General features: G+C 38.9%; 1 protein-coding gene across 6 annotated transcripts in view; it reads right to left on the bottom strand.

Moving 5' to 3' along the window:
* Positions 1-2,873: 2,873 nt before the first annotated feature.
* The window catches only part of pcbp4 (poly(rC) binding protein 4), an 82,391-nt gene continuing 67,565 nt past the window's right edge, over positions 2,874-17,699 (bottom strand). For 2 of the 6 annotated variants that reach the window (XM_026197918.1, XM_026197919.1), the window contains 6 exons: positions 15,904-15,975; positions 12,826-12,867; positions 12,528-12,606; positions 10,442-10,497; positions 6,773-6,942; positions 2,874-5,058 (listed from right to left, as the gene is read on the bottom strand). In XM_026197918.1, the coding sequence (XP_026053703.1) occupies positions 4,725-5,058; positions 6,773-6,942; positions 10,442-10,497; positions 12,528-12,606; positions 12,826-12,867; positions 15,904-15,975 (753 nt within the window). In that variant the 3' untranslated portion in view covers positions 2,874-4,724. Of the gene's footprint in view, positions 5,331-6,772; positions 6,943-10,441; positions 10,498-12,527; positions 12,607-12,825; positions 12,868-15,903; positions 15,976-17,699 lie in introns of all 6 variants that reach the window. The other 4 variants (XM_026197920.1, XM_026197923.1, XM_026197922.1 and 1 more) reach the window with 4 other exon arrangements.

The following is a 17,699-nucleotide window of genomic DNA, read 5'->3' as shown; positions in this document are numbered from 1 at the left end:
TTACAAAATAGATAGTAATTTCTCTTCATATATATATATATATATATTGTATGTATGTATTTTCCATCCCATCTTTGAAGTTGCATAAAATCCTCTGTTTTTCCTAAAGGGTCATATCAAAGATAGCTTATTTACAACAGCTTAAATTGAAACAATCTTTAACGAGAAAGTAGCTTTGGTGTTTATGAAATGTTTACCTCTCAAACATATTAAGAATTATTGCAAACACTGGAAATGAAAACGCTCTCCAAGCATATTAAATAATTGGTTTTCCATATGAATCTGAAAATTGAACTGTGTGCTCTGCGTACCTGTTTGAATCACATTAGCACGCTGCAAAAATACACTCAACTCATTAACAGGTCACCAGAAAATAAATTAATAATCCACATTCATTGCCTTTGATCCTCTCTTTTGATCTTGGAGAAATTTAGGCCATTATATAAGCCTTTAAAATGTTGCATTCAACCTCAAACCAGACCTCATACTCATGGTGAATGACTTGTTACTGTGTATCCCATGATGCCTCTTGCCCTGGCCTTGGACAAATTAATGGCGGCGTGCGTGTAGTGTTGAAGGCAAAAGTTCACTCTAATGTGAAGGACGTCAAGAAAATTACAATCACAGAACCCAAAGTGGCCCTAAATAATTTTGAATAGCTTTAGGCTAAAAATACTCTCTAGTTTCTGTTTAATGGAGGGGATGAATTTCACTCTCCTCTGAATTTAATTCCAATTTGATGTTTTTTACCCCAAGTACATGGCACAGAGCATGTGTTTTTACTCACATGCCAAGTCCACTGGTGTTCAGCTCGCACCACAGCCAAAATGGCCATCACCATATAATTACCTGCTTCCGTTTCCAACTGCTTTTTCTCCAGATTGTCTTTAATTGTTGGTGAATTGCAATTATTATTCCACTCACTGGGTGTAGGAGGTTATCGTAGCATAATTGCTCTTGTAAAGTATCCGTCTCAGTCCATGGACAGTCGACATCAATGGAGGACACCAAACTTGGGTTTTGTTTTTTGCGCAAGATGTCACGGATTGTCGTGTGTGGGCATCGGCAAGATCCTTTGTGAGGGATGTAGACTGTGTTTAGGCTTTCATTACACACGCCCCCACCCATTCGGGACAGAAAACCCCGCCTGTAAGAATTTGTTTGTGTTTGAGCAGCTGCTGCGAGGTGTAAGCTTTATTCATAGACTGCTTTCATCTCTGGCGTCGTTGCATTTGGTGGCGTGATGGCAATCCGCCCACTCTCGGCCCAGGTTAGTAAGATAGAAAGGGCGGCTGATGTGTCAGCATGTTATTATAGCGGAGTTTGTTTATTATACACATGAATTTTGGCTATCGCTATTGGGATTCAGCTGTACTAGTCTCAAGGGGCTTTTCCTCAGAAATGAAAATACACCCTCTGCACTGAGTGACACAACGGAGACTTGTTCAAACAAAAGTGGGATGTCTTATTTTAGGCTGCTTATTTTAACGGCCCATCGCGCGATGGCTTTTTAATTAGCTTTTGAGAGGATGCTAACCTTGTAAAACGTTACGTCGATGTTGACAGAACAGGCAAATCTTCTAATGACTGTGCGTTGGCATTAAGACTGCATAATGAATCCAGAGAAAAGCTGATTTGAATATTCGATTTTTAACGTAAGCGTATTAACCTTTCATGGCGGATGTAGCGTGAGATTAGTGATGGGATATGGGTCTGGTAAAGCAGTTAGTGTAATTTCAACGGCTATTACAAAGAGAGTTCTTTGTTCTGTTGGAACACTGAAAATACATTTTGAAGAATGTTGGAAACCAGAAATCTGCTGGAAGCCATCGACTGTGGAAGTCAAAGGCTACAAGAAACTGTTTGGTTACCAGCATTCTTCAAAACGTTTTGTGTTTAAGAACAACATTACGCTGTGTAAATAGTGACAAAATCGTCATTTTTGAGTGAACTGTCCCTTTAAACAAGCCAAAAATGTTTACTTTCTTCAAAAACAGAAGTTTTCAGTAGTGACTGTACAGTTTCATGACACATTTCAGATGTAATCGAGTCAGTCTCAAACTACTACTTATTATTATTAAATGTATATATTTATATATTTTGTAGGCAAGTTGCTATGTAACAGAAGTGACAATGTGACGTTAACATATTGCGATGTATGTTTAATAAATTGTCAGAAAGGGGAAAATGCAATCTGAATAGGATGTAAATGTAAGCTTGCAGTCAATTTTATTAAAGGGGCAGAGTTTAAATGGACGAAGTAATTGGAGAAGTCCAACATATGTCACCAGAGAGACGTCTGTCATTTCACTGGAAGATCAAGTTATGACATTTTGATTAAAAATTACAAATTCGTCAACGTGTCTGTAAGGTCCTTCTTGAAAATAGACAAGATGAATTTCTATTTCATGTTGACATTGAACTTACATAGGCTCCGATTCAAAATTTGGCACGCTTCAACTCACAAATTTGATTTTGAAGAAAGTTACTGTAAAGGAAATTAATATTGCTTGTCTTATATTACTGTTGCTGTCATTTTATGCAAGCAACATCACACTGGAGGCCATAAAGCACACTGATTTTACCTTAGTTAAGGGGCTTTGTGTCATGCCTAACCTTATCAACACCCCTTACCCATGATAAAATCGCTGCAATATAATGGCCTTGAGTGGATTATTGCTTTAATAAAACACACATTGTACCTTAGGGTTTAGTTTTAATTGCGTGTTTATTTGAGGTGTTAAGTTCAAACACTTTTCAGGTCTAAACTTCCTATTTAAATTAAAAAAAAAAACGCCACCACATTCACACTCAGCTATTAATGTTAATGTTGCTTAATTTCGCACAGCTGCGAAAGAACAAAAGAGACTGGATTACGTTAATACAGTATTGTTTTTATTCATTTGTATGGCATTGATGAATAAAAGTAAAACAAGAGTTGCATTTATGCCAAGGCTGACAAACGAAACCTCATGTGAATCCAAAAACCAGACCTCCGAAAATGCAATCTTTTCAACAGTTTTCGAACCATGTCCGGCTATCCTGGAATTATCGCTGTGAAGTGTGACAGTGTTTATCATAGCCACACTGTGTCGTATAGTGTGTTAAACTGTGGTTATCTGTTAGGCTTTGGAATGGGAAATATGGATATAATATAACATATATATTTATGTATATATATTTTACATGGCATGGTTCATACATTTGAGAGCATCATTGTCCTTGTCTTGGGTTCCGCCTTTGCTGATAGCCCTTTCCCAATGGTGGTTTATTTAGGGCCATCTATGAAGCATGACATAGGATACCTCGCTGAACCGCCCCCGAGATGTTTTGCATAGACGCCAAGTTAAATTCATGCAAATGAGTATGGGAAAGAGGTTTGAGAAGATCTAAACAAAACAAAAAATGATGATAAAAAATAAAATAAAATGACAAACACGAGTCAAGGTTACACCTACATCTACCAAGTGAATGAATCATGTGAGTGGTCACATTACGTTTTTAGGAATCTAGGTTTAGAAAAATAAGTGTGATTATTTCTATATTATTATTTTTTTTTTAAGAAAAAAAACAAACAAAAAGTCAGTCCATGTAATATACTCTGTGATCGAGCATAATGATTACTGTAGCTACACTTGAAGCAGGTTGGTGTGTAGGTCTGCTATATGTGTATATTCTAGTATTTCCAAATATTGCAACCTAGTTTTAACGCCATCGACAGAGACCTGTGTGTTAGCTATCTTTGCTAGTGTGAGGGGCCAAGTCAACATGCAGCATTAGTTTCCAACAAGGGCAGTCACCATGCATAGTAGTCATTTTATGCCATTAGAAATGGTGAAAGACACCCCCTGAAATTATATTGTCCATACACTACCATGGCTAGCCAAAAATGTGAAATTAATTTGCTAGCTGTTTCGTATTTGATCAAATTTTCGTATTTTATATTTAATCACACCAGATTTCAACGTGGCACCCTACACGTCCCATAGAAAGTAAAGAAACTCAGTACTTAAACAACTATCTTGTTCGTGGTTACTTAGACGTGTGTCTTTTTCAGGACGTATGTAACCATGATCGAATGGAAGTATTTTTTTTTAACCTGCAGCCATTACAGAAAACAAACATTGACTGTAAAAGAAACACTCCGCACAATAAATAAAATAAATAACATTTCAAAACGAATGTGAACAAAATGTAAAAATGTAACACGAAAGCAAGGTTTAGATCTGTTGTCATTATTAAAAACATTTCCTTTTTTTTCATATTTTGTTTTAATACATCATTTAAAGATTTCTAAAAAAAGAAAAAGAAAAAAGAAAATCAGGAAGTTGTATACAGAAGCATTCACAGACATCATTGTATAAAAGCTGATACATAAGAGATTAGCATCAGTCAACAGTGTTCTACGTTATAAACTCTTTGCGGGAATATTTTGTTATTATCAATAAATAAGAGCAGACAATAAACGTATGTAAAGATTTCGGGGAAAAAAGGAGATTAGGTATAGTCTATGGCTTTAGCGGCTACCTCAGCCCCCCAAAAAAGTCATAATTAAAATTGATGCCATTATTTTCCTACAGTTTTTTTTTTCAGGACAAGCTACTAAACCAAAAAGAAAATAAGTTGGTGCTGTCTGTTTCTACACCGCTACATCTGGCTATGAAGAGAAGAACCCTCAATTAATTCCTCTCTTGGAAACAAAGGAGGGACTCGGTAGTTCCTCTTCAGTAGGGCGCAAACTTCTGTCGCTCTGGTTTCTTGATGCCGTTGGCAGAGGAGATCTTGGCGGTGTAGGAGGCCAAGGTGCCGTGGGCGGGGGCAGCGGCGGCGCCAGCAGGGGCCGAGAGAGTCAAGAAGGGGACGGATTTGATTCCCAGGAGGCTGGAGAGGGGAAGGGTATAGGGGGCGCCCAAGAGTGGAGCGTGGGGCAGGCCGCCCATCGCTGCCAGGGCTGCGGCAGAGGACGATGCATGGGGAGCAGTCTGGGTGAAGCTCATGTTGAGGTCTACAGGGGTCGACATGGAGGAGGACTGGGCAGTGGATTTGGCGGTCTCTAAACTGTACGAGGGAGGGAAGGAAGGAGGTGGAGGAGAGGAGGGTGGAGGGACAAGGGAGGGGAGCCGGATGGAGAAGGGTTAGAAGGTTAAATAAAAGACATGTTAAACAAAAGTTGAGAGAAATAAAAAATAAATAGAAAGAATCAAAAAACAGAAACAAAAAATCATAAGAGAGGTGTGTTTTGCTGGTGGTTGCAACAGATTATTTGAGGGGGGACCTTGGCACTCATGGGAAAGGAGCTGTTTAATTCAGGGTGATGGCTTGGGTAAGGGCTTTGGGAAAAGAAACAAAATGATTTCAATTTCAGTAGCATTTCCTTAATCTTTTATCAATTCGTCAAAAAGATGCATTTGCCCTGAGTACCATGTTGACGAATGCATGTAATCAAATGCGCTCTGCCATTAACGTACATATCGAGGGCGTATAACTGATTTCTCAGGACATTATCAAGTATGGGGTGTGTTCAATATGCAGAATGCGCTGATGCAATGCATTGAAACGAGACGTCTGTCTCGGAGGAAGTATTCTTTGAGAGTGACACAGATTGGGGGTGACGGCTCCAGACTTTATCCAGGACATGAATAATCATGTTTGATTTCTACTGGCTTGATGGAGCTGACTCATTAAGGAAGTATACTGCCGCTAGAGTGCCTTCGGTTGCTCTGGGATCTGCGTTTGTTGCCGTCACTTGTCAAAAACCAAACTGATAGGAATTCAACTGATGGGAAATCAATAATATTAAGACAGAAACAAAACAACAAAAGCTTTCCCAAAACCAACATAGTAATTTTTCCATGCAGGATGCCGGAGTAACAGATTTCAAATAAAATAATGAGGGGCTTCTCAGAGTGAGTTTGACATTCTGCACCGGTCTGCTTGTTGAACACACCTGAGACAAGCATAAATATTTCATTCAAGACCCAATTACGGCTCTTTTGTCAACCTGCTGTGTCATAATATGCTAGAAGAATTAATATATTATTTTGCACGACACTGCATCTGTTAGAAATCTTAATTTCTTTCCTAGCCAGTACTGAAATGTGGGAATAAATAAAGAAGCCACTCATTCTGTTTCCTAATTAGCATTCATTAATGCATATTGCTCGGGTCCACAAAATATATTCTAGTCGTCTTTTTGTTACCGACTTGAACTTCACTTACAAGATTGGTTTTAATTGTTCAGATTTATTATAAGGGATTTGCAAATTCCTTATGTTAACTGAACCGACATTTTTATAAGCCTGGGTAAAGAACAGAACTATTAATTTTGTTACATTAGCAAATGAAATTTGGCCCCCGCATTGATGGAGAAGTCTTCACTGAGGAACTGAGTTGTCAGGAATTTACTGCTTTCTTGCCTGACACAACATTTGATCAAATTGCAACCACAAAGATCTTGTGGGAGAAAATTACAGTCTGTCTATGAGGCAGCCAAAATACTCTGCCTTAAAGCTCTAACAAGCTTCTGGCTTGAAACTTGGCCAATTAATCCCTCAGTCTGGCTTCTTCCTAGCACATCTCCTTGCTTTGTAGTTGTGCAATGCTTTTGCTCAAGAGTGCTTCTTTTGCCAGCAAACTATGGACTGGAAAGACCCCTGATTGAAAATTCCAGAGGTTTTGTCAGGGTCTTCTACAGCATTATGGTGTTAATTATGCCACGTAAACACATGGAGTGGTCAAGTTCAATTATGATGGAATGGCTTCCAGTGCTTACCAGGATGTGATTAGATATTGGGCCAAATTGATGCTGATTGGGGAGCCCGTGATGGTGACGTGTCGGTCACTAGTGCTGTCCAGTTGACTGCCGATCTTGATCTGAGCCCCGGACACCTGGCGGATCTCGTTGATTTTTGTACCCTGTCTGCCGATAATTGAGCCAATCAGCTAGGAGGAAAGAAAATACCAATCAGTTTAATAAATATTATATATAAACAGCTATTCCTTGGCACTATTTCTCTCTTAGACAGGGGTGTCTAATCCAGCCTCTGTAGGGCCAAAGTCCATACGCTTCCATACACCTGCCTGGAGGTTTCTAGAAATCCTGAAGGCCTTGACTAGCTGGTTCAAGTGTGTTTAATTGGAGCTAAACCAGTGGTCCTCCCGGGAACAGGACAGGACACCAATGTTCATGGTGCATATTGCAACCTAGCCAGTTTAAAGAAAACTAATTGTGTCGCTCAGATTCCACATTAGGATAATTTCCCTGGAGCTTGATCAACTGCAATACAGAAATTCATAAAACATGGCATACAACTGGTCCTATTGCCCAGGGGCCGGCTGCACCAGCTGGACATACAACGGTTGTAAGGCTAGACTGGATATAAAATGCGCTTCAAGTCATGCGTAGAATTTCTCTACGTAGAATCTTCAAAATAAATTATCAGCTTTCATATTCTGTGAATTTTATCACAAAATACAAACTATAAATGTGAATTATTTTCAGCCACAGAAAGAGTAAAACAAGACATGTCATGGACAGTCAAAATTACCTCAGGAAAGACATTCATTGTACATAAAAAAAGAAAAAACTCCAGAGAGAAGCATTGTATTACATTTATTATATTTTGTTTAACCCTGATGCTGTCATGGAAATGTGCAGGGTGAATTCAGATATAGAAACACAGACTTGTTAGGAAATGTTTACTCAATGAAACCATGGCGTGGTGGCTTCACTTACATTTATGTCTTGAGAAATTCAGTTCTATGTTACTAGTTGTAGCCATTGTGGCGTTAACGTCATCTCAGCTATATAAGTGCAGGAGAATGTGTCAGCGTGGATGCACATTGTCTATGCCAGGCATAATTGCGCCTGATCATAGTTTCAGTTAGTGCAACAGGTGTAAATATTTATCATAAAGCAGGACGTTGCAAAGCCCAAAGTAGGGCTTACACCCAGCTTTTTTATGTCTAGATGGTGCAACCGTTCCCAAGTGACTATTGATTTCAGGGACAGTATTTGTGCTCAAATGCCTGTATCGAATGTGTCCCTTAACAAACACTCCAATCTCTCTTGGTTAACTTTGAGGTGCTGGTTTGTTGTGTTTGTTCATCTGGGCCTAAGATGACTGTGTCTGTGCATGGCATTGTCTCTATATCAAGCCTTTGCTAATAGTTCAGCAGATCCAGTCAGTTTAACAGCAAGTGGTCAACTAATTCATCCTACTGTGGGATTAAATATATATGTTTGAGGCTATCCAACTCAGCTAAAACCTTCTTTATAAATCCAGATTACTGTACCTTCTGTGGAAGATGTCCACAAGGAAGTGGACCGAGGGGGTTGGGTGACCTCGAGGCTTGATGTCAAGCTCAGACAATGATAAAGTGGCATGACCCCAACTGGGATGAGTTAAAAGTTTGACATTCGAATGACTGACAGGTTGTATTTTGTCCACCCTGCATCCCAGCCCCCAACCCTCACTTTGGAGTCTGCGTTGGATTATGTGAGCAAGAATTGCTCCACAAAGCATTCCTTTCCTCACGAGTCACATGAACGTCAAAGCTCCTGATTCGTCACACCGCTCCCCCTGGTGCCCAGGGGCTATTAATGGCTCAGCTGATTGTGGCTAAGTGCTTATAGTCGACCTCCAGGTCTCACTGCCACCCTGACATAGAGGATTCCAGCATGTCATCTGCACTGCACCACATATTTGCCCACTGATATCCTTCCTTTTTTGAACACTACGAATTGTCCATCCGCCAGCAAGATATCAACGAAACAAAGTATCGACTCCTACACACCTTCCTCCAACCGTCAAGTTTACCAGTTCCAAACAAATACTTATGTTTTATTTATTCCTTTGTATCCATTGACATCAAGATGCATGCTTGGGGTCAAATCTGTCCGAAGTGAAACACAGGTATATATACCCTAGTCATGCTGAAGACTAGGTATATTTTAGGTGAGTCTACTTAGGTTTTAGTTTTGAAAGTATGGGGAACATGTACACATTTCCTGCCAGCTAAAACTGGTATCGCTGATGGTCGCCTCCACCTCTCACAGGTTAGTCTCCGCATCCACTGCTGTGCTCTGTGATCCCAATCTAAGTGTGACATGTTTCTACCCATTTACAGGGATGGTTCACCATGGAGGAACTGCTCCTATATACAGAGAAACCTGATTGCGAATGATAAACAACTTGGTCTGCCAGGCGTTTGATGTCTGTTTGATGTTGCCTTGCCTTGGAATTGCATCGCTGTGAGGGCACTTCAATAATACATACCTTACATTGCCCTGTTTATAGCTTTACGCAGGAATTTGAATGTACAAGCATGCTAAATTAGCACCTTGGTTGGAGAAATTGGTGTAGTTTCTTTGAAGTTTACCATGTACATTGAGGTTTAGAAATGAGGTCTAGTACCTAATGAATGCATTGAGGAAGTCAATATTTATTTGAAGCTGGTGTCAGTGTGATAAGAGCTGGTTTCTTGTTCATGTGCATCAAGGTAGTCAATAAATTAGCTTGTACGGAATCCCTCTAGATAATGCATCCACTCGGGTCATTACAGCTGCACAAGAAACCAAAAATGCTGATGTATGCACTATGTAAGCTTCACACTCATTTGTATAAGAGCACTTGGCTTGTATAACTAAAATATTTCTCAAATTTCAGGGAATATTCTAAGAGTAATTATGAAAAGCTCACTAACCACATTTACTGACAACACCACAAAATGAATAAGTAGTAGTTCACATGCACTTGTTTTCAAAAACAGTTTGATAAACAACATTACAATGACTTTTTAGAATATAAACTGTTTAACTGGTGTCCGATAATGGGAAAAGTCAGACCGTACACAGATTGATTTGAACAGCACCATTTAACTATCGCTGCCTTAATTGTAGATTATTACTAGTTGGGCATGAGGGCTTAAAAGAACAGAACACTGAGAGCTGAGTATGGTCAGAGTCCATGTCTGGGCCCTTCGCCAGTCGATTAATCCTGTGATCTCAGGGAGACGTGGAGGCGAGAGGGAGCCCCAGTCAGAAGGCATGAAGGGAACGTCCCATCGGCCCCCGGGGTGCGGGGTCTGCACCACAACCTAGAGCTCTGACAAAAGGCTCTGGCTTTATTTACCGTCTCTGTTTTGACAGCAGAGGAGTGCTAAGCATGTCAGACGCCATGACAGGATTGAACTGGATCTTGTGAAGCTCTTCTAGCAGAGCAGGGGGTGGACAGATAAAAAGACTTCTGAAAAGATTTCTGCATGGCCAAAGTGTGCCATGAGAGGTGTTTCTATAGAAAGCACTTAAGTCTAAATCAAAGATATGACCATCCTCAAAGATTAAATAATGTCTTCAAAAACATAATTAGGCATTATTACTAAAGCAAAAGTGTTGTTGTACAGATTATCAGTGAGTAGCATGAGTAATGTGATAACTTACGTCATTTGGAATGAGAAGTTCTTGTGATGCTGTCTGGGAACCGGACTCGATACCTGCTGGAAGACGAATAGGTACCAAGTTAACAAACCATAGGAGAATTCACTGTTTGCTTTCTTATTTATTTGCCTTTCTTTTCGTTCAGCATTTGTGTTCTTCTAAATTTGACAGAAGCTCCTCTGAATTCATGTGGATGAGAGTAATCTTAAGACGTGTTATTTTCACCCATCATGCACAGCACATTTCTTTCTCCCTTTACTCTTTTGTATGTTCATTGTAAATAATAACCTTTTTTTAAAATCATTCAGACTGTAGGACTGTATCGAACCAAATCGCAATCTGTTTATTTGGATCAACACAGCAACAGTAGCTCAACTAATGGCATGGTTTGGGTTGGGACGACCTGAAATTGTTTTTTAAATTATATTGGCGTGTAAATCATCAAGGTTCTTTATCCTTGCATTCTGAACAAAAAAAAGTCTAAAGCGGTCAAGCTGTTTCAGAACAAGGTTAACCAGGTAAACTAAGTCCCCATTAGCTCAGTTAGGGTGGTTAATCAGAATACCCTTAAACCTCAAGTCCTGACAGTCACTTGTCCAACTTATCCAACACTTAGACTAGGTTACCTCCCAAACTACTAAATGTATAACCCTTTTAAATCGGTTTACCACAAAAGAGCATCTTAGCTTGATTATAAGCCAAAACCTAGGCCTGTGGATCAACATTATGCCACTTATGCTCGGTAGAGATGAAATTAGTGAAGGGCGGTAAGACCAAAAATGCATATCACGGTTTTGTTCAAAATTATACCACTTCCATGGTATATGACGGTTTGTATTTTGTTCATGTAGTTTTGGAACTTTGACACTTAGTAACACGTACAGATGTTTCCACCCCACAGTGCAGCTGTGAAAAGAGACCACTCTCAAACAGTGTCGCATTCTGAACGTTGTTTAAAAGACACTGGTATAATGACATTTAAAAAATTCATATCATAAGAAAAATAATGATTGTTTTTTTTCAACAGGGATGAGCACAGAGCTAGCCTGTTTCTCTTTCCATCTACTTCCTGTCTCAACAGGAGACCCAGACCCAGCAGCGCCTCTCAACCCAACAGGGGCCTATTTAATAGACTGAAACATTGCCTTGACTGATGAGCTTTTTACCTCAGACATAATCAAATTCCCCAGCCATATCATGATAGGATGTGCTCTTGTAGTTTTAGCGGCAGGGGGCAACTATTACATTTGTTTTGACCACTCAATTCCTCGAAGGGGCTTCTCGATTCTCACATTTGCTCCAAAAGTGCTTGTTTATGTAATATTCAACAGTCTGTTAGCTTTAGAGAGCCTACACAACCAAACCTTTGGCAAATGTTGGGAAACTCCATGCAACTTGAAACACATTGCTGAATATCTTGGGGTGGCTGTATAATTGGGTGTCTGGTTCTGTGCAAGGGAAAAAGGTGAAGGAGCAAGAAAAGAAGAGAGTCCCTCCTAGCTGGACATTTGTCATGCCTCTGAAAAGCCCCAGGAGCTGACTGTGGAGCCTTGTAAAGCTTGGCCATATTTTTGCGGCTGCAATCTGCATGTGCCTTATGCTCCATGGAGCTCAGGTGTGTTACCTTGAACTTGGATGGCTTTTGGGTCTTTGGGAGGTCTGTTTGATTTCACGTACTTAAGCATGTGTTCTCAGGTGAAATTGTTGTCATATCCACACTCACTGTACGAGGAGATTTAGCGCTGCTAATGTAGACTTGTGCTTCTGGGTGAATATAAGTTGTTTTTTGCACTAGAGTTCTCCCTATATCTATATATCTCAACACCACGCCTAATTAGAAGTAGAGAAAAAGTTGGAAAAATAACCTACTTTTTTGCATTCACATTGTTCCTTGCCTTTAAAAACATAACTATATGACCTTTTCACCATATTCCAGTGAATGATTTAAAAGGGGAATCCTGCTTATGTGACCAAGGTGGCAACAAGCTGATTACAGTCTAGCCACTGTCTATCCCATAATTTGTGTGATCTGCCTCCATCCCAACCATTATCTTCCTCCGCAAAGAGCCTCGGATTGGAAAAAACATACCAGGCAGAACTTGGGTGGCCGTTGGTTGAGCTATGGGGGCAAGACCCTGCTGCATGGACAACTGGTGCAACTTGGCCAACTGGGAAAAAATGGAAGGGAAATGTCATTTCAATTTTATGCAAGGGTTTTATCAAAATGCACAGGGTTTTGTCAAAAGACACAGCTGAGAATTTAACCATACTGTATAGTTCATTCACAATTGTAAAACAAGCTCATTTACTTTACAAAAGAACACTCAACTAATGGAAGTTATGCCGAATGAAGACGGTTTTCAGAAATTCTCTTTAAAGCTTCTTACCTCTGAGTGTGGAATGCCGTATTGGTTTTGTACAGTATAAGCCTGAAAAAGAAACAGTAACAAGTGTTAAAATTGAAAGAAACACTTAGAACATATTATTAAATAATATGACTCGTAACTATTTAACTCTTTCTCCATCATCTGGCAATCCATGTTTTCACTGTTTTACGGTAAGGGGCACTATTATGCATCTTCTACAGAATCTTCAGATCAGGAAATAAGCTGTAGAAGCTATCATCATTTTAATGTTATTAAAAGAAATGTTGAACCCTCAAAGAAGTATATAACATTCGCACATGCTAAACATTGAAGCTGTTAAATTATGAATGTATGTTGATATGTAATTATTGGTATATATCTATGCAAGATATAAACATTCAAGCCTAGAGTTGTTTGCTGGTCTTCTCTTCTCTGTTGCCTGATTTTAGAACGTATTTGGGCACTTTTCAACTTGCCAGAACTAGATCCCTCTTGACCACCCTCCCACCTTTATTATTCAAAAACTTTCTAAAGGGGACATATGTGAAACTAGAAGATCTCTGAATCAAGGCTTCTTCATCAAAGAGAATGAGAAGCCAAATAGCCAGACGCAAAAGCTACAGAGAACGCTGTGTGCTGTTCCCAGAGGTTCTCTTGCATAACCCTGTTTAAAAGTTTAAACGCATGGAAGGGGGATGGAGAGAGAGAAACCAAGGGAGGATAAAATGGAAAATAAAATAAAAAAGATCAGTGATGCAGAAATGGCAGTCCATGTTGAGGAGCAACCCTAGTTTGTGTCTCTGGTAGCCAAGTTAATGAAAATGATTGGTCACGGCTCTCAAGACAAACATTGTTTAGGGTGGGGAAACATGACCCTTCTTTGTCAGGACGGGTTTAGCTCAAGAGTTTGCTACGTGACTGGCACCCCTATACTCTTCAGTGTCTCTGTTAGGCTCCATTTTGTTTTGTTATCTTTATTGTTTGTCCTCCTGTTCCTTTTCAGTTTGAGCTTACAATGTAAAAAATACGGCTTGCTTGCTTCTATGGAGCAGTTGGATATTGAATTTACATCAGAATACCAAAGACATGACACTACTCTCATTTCTTCACAACTGATTATTGAGGACTTCAATTTTGTATTATTTTTGATTCAGGAGACTTGGAATATAGCGCGTAAGTCATATGGATCTCTTTAATGGCCATTTATTTCTGGAGCCTGATACCCTCATTTTGCTCCTAACCTTTTTGAGGGGGCTGAGGACATAAACTGGAATTTAATTTGGTTGAACTATTACTTGGTTTCAAAAGCTATGCCGGGTAAGGACTTAAGGTAGCAAAAAGGAGACAGAGCTTTCATCATTTCAGTCATTTCCATATTATTTCTTTCCTTCCTGTTCTCTGAGCTCAAAACGCTCGTAAATAATGTAGAAATGCATTAATCGCCCGGCTGAGCCACTTAACGCAGCGTAATCCTTATGCACACACACACACATACGTGGTGCCTTCATTAGCGAGAGCCGTGGTGATGTCAGTCCCCTGTCTCCTGGCAGACAGCATTTATCTCCGCTCGTTTAAGAGGAATGTCAGTGCTCGGGCTTGACACCTCGTCCTTACAGGTCTCGAGGTAGAGTGTGTGTACTGGAAGGTCACATGGTTCCCCTTTTTGGCCCTCACATCAGCATTAGTCAGAAGCAGCTGACACTTAAAGTAACAGTTCACCCAAAAAATAAAATGAATTCACTCTCAAAACACAAGATGATTCCAGTAATATTCATGCGGTTGTTTTCCATACAACGAAAGCGGACAGTGACCAGGGAATGTCAATCTCAAAATAGGTCATAAATGTAGTCCATTAAACTTCTAAAGTCATAAAACAGTTAGTTTAGTCGTTTAACTAATGTTTGCCCTCCGCTATAGCTCTTTATCAGACCAGGAATATTATATGTATCATACCAGCAAACAGTGACAACAAATGCCACTTGTTCAAGTGCAAGTTAAAGTGCAAATGTAAACTTATGTAAATATAATCAGCTTAGACATTCTGCTAAACATCTCTTCTGGGTTTCACAGAAAAATTTAAATCTCGTAGATTTGCAATCACATAAAGCTTGGTCAATTTTATCTTTTAGGAAAAACTCCTTTTATAGACACTTTACACTCTTAACCTTAATATTGTGTCTCAAGGCCATGATAAAAATGATTTCACCACTGTGCTTAACTGCTGACTTGGGAATGATGCTATCAACTATTCCTTTTAATCTTCATAGTTAAACTTGCACAGATACACTGATAACAGTCTGCCCAGAAGACCTAAACATTACGTCGAGAGATTATCAGTCATTCACACCATCATAGTATCCTCAAATGAACTTCCAACAGCAGCAGAGTATCCTATTACTAAAACATCCAGAATAAATGTTTCTCACAGAAACGTCAGTGATAAGCACCTCATACTGTTAAAGAAAAGGGATATTTTTTTTCACACTCTGTAAATTATACACTTCAAAGCAAAGTAGATTATTTTTTAACAAACTTAGAAAGTAAAATGAAAAATCAACTTCATTTTTGACCAGTTCCTCACAAAATTTACGAATGCATACATTTTATAATGTTGCATTTTTTTTTTTTTTTGAGCTCATAATTCTGTGTATGTGAGCTACATAAAAACAGAAAAGTAAGTGTTTTGGGTAAAAAAATAAATATTTATTGCTACATCTTATAAAATGTTAACATTATAGGTCCAAAGCCACAGCCTTGAGGGACACCCTATATTTAATACCTGTAAAGTTTACACAAATTCACAAAATCAAGTCAAAACTCAGTTCTCAGCAAAAATCAATAAAATTGCAGCGGATCAATGGTAAAGCCATGCCTGAACTGAATGTCAAGTGGAAAAACAATTTCATTTCTAAAAACAGTAATTGCTGTATAGTCTCGCTCCCTTGCTCAAGTGGGGAGGACACTGGCTGCAACATGCGGCAAGAGGAATGATAGAGGGGAACAGAATTCCCATCTCCATGCAGGGGCAAAAGTGTCAAATAAAGAAAGAGTGGGAAGCAAGGCTCCCTATATTATCCTTCATGGATAAGTCATACTCACTTGTTGCAGATCCAGCCCGCCCTGAGCCACTGAGAAAAGCGGGTGAGACGCAAACTCTGATGTTTCGAAAACCTTAAAAAGGCAAATAGGGGACAGAGACACAAACCAAGGCTTCATTCACATGTCATTTAGTCTTACGATTATACATATTTCGCATGTACTTTAGCGTCAGTTTTGCTATCGTTACCATTAGGTATGATTTGAATACAGACAGAAAAGTGTTTAAAAAAGATGAAGCAATGAACATTAATTGCATTATTAGACATTAATCTTATTCATCATGACAGACAGGTAAATATTTTAAACAGACGATGCATCATTAGTGCACGTCAAAGTTTCTACCAGTCCAATTAATTACACTATTGGCAAATGACTTCACAATAATTTTAATGGTTAGGAATATTCATAAACCTGATTGGTCTTAATGCTACTGTTATTCATGCATAGTAGTGTTGATAATGAATAGCTGTGTCAACACGAATAAACCTAACGGCCTCTCCTACTCTCTTCAGGCAATGTGTTAGAGAATTACTTGAAATGAGTTAACGGTGCTAACGATAGATTAAAAAGTGAAACAAATGACTTTAGTCAGGACAGACAGAATACTTTATTTGATGGGGATGAAAACAAGGCTGTGAAGGATGGAAACAGAGTTTAATCAAAGGCCTCTAAATACGATGATTTAAGTAAGAATGGTTTTACGAACAAATTTAGTTTAAGCAATCAAAATATATCCTCAGACAAAACTGAGAGTTGTGAACACTTTTTACTCACAAATTTGTGTTTCAGGTTTTGAATATACTTCCATTCCTGAATCCCATTTTCATTTGTGCCAAATTAAACATGCCATTCACACTGAATAAGCTCTATTGAGGCCGTAAGAATTTCTCGCAATATGATATTAGCTGCATGACAGATTCATAACAGTGTAACCTAATAAATGGAATTAAACCTTAGATGTATATATTCATGTTTGCAATGCTTTGTTTACATGACTTCAGTCCATGTCATTAATGAGAACACACAACAAACAAGCTTAGAAATATTTCATAACCACAGACTGTCCCAAAGCAAAAATACCCTTCATAGATGGACAGACGCTCTTTATTAAAGGAAATATAGAGGCAGCATGCTGTCATCTGTGTGGCGCTTTATGAAACTCTACAATATTAAATCAACTGAATATTAAGTATTTTCAGTGCACACAGCATATTTACAGGTGGGATTGGTGTTTTTGGTGGTGTTAATTGGATCTGCTTGATCCCAGCACTAGCTATGAGGCTTATATTTGAGACAATTAAACCTTGTTCACACCGGCATCTTTATTTATTTATTTTTTGATGTATACAAACACTATGACTAGACTGATCTACAACAACAACAAAAAACTGATTTCAATACAGTCATCCTTTAAAATGCATGCATTCATACAATTAAATACTGTAAACCTGGTAAATTTAACACCATGGTGAGAAGCCATAATAAACATCCACAATGACAACTTGCTAATTTCAGCTGTAAAAGAAACAACTCTCTCGGCATCAAAATGACACGTACGTCATGACTCTCACAATCGATGTAGCTGTACCAGACATTGACTATACTGTCTGAAAAAAATGGATTTCAATTCCATTCCTTGCAAAATGTCACTTTGGACAGCCAGTCCTGAAGACTGAAGATGTGAAAAAACAAATCAGATTTGTGTGCAGTGTGAACAAGGCCTTGAAGGAATAGTTTGTCCCAAAATTAAATTCTGTCATTATTTAACTTGGAATACAGTAGACTTGTTGTACAGT

This window comes from Carassius auratus, chromosome 22 (assembly GCF_003368295.1).
Source record: "Carassius auratus strain Wakin chromosome 22, ASM336829v1, whole genome shotgun sequence".
Taxonomy (NCBI): Eukaryota; Metazoa; Chordata; class Actinopteri; order Cypriniformes; family Cyprinidae; genus Carassius; species Carassius auratus.
Note: the sequence above shows the minus strand (reverse complement) of the source record. Positions and strands in the feature narration are given on the sequence as shown.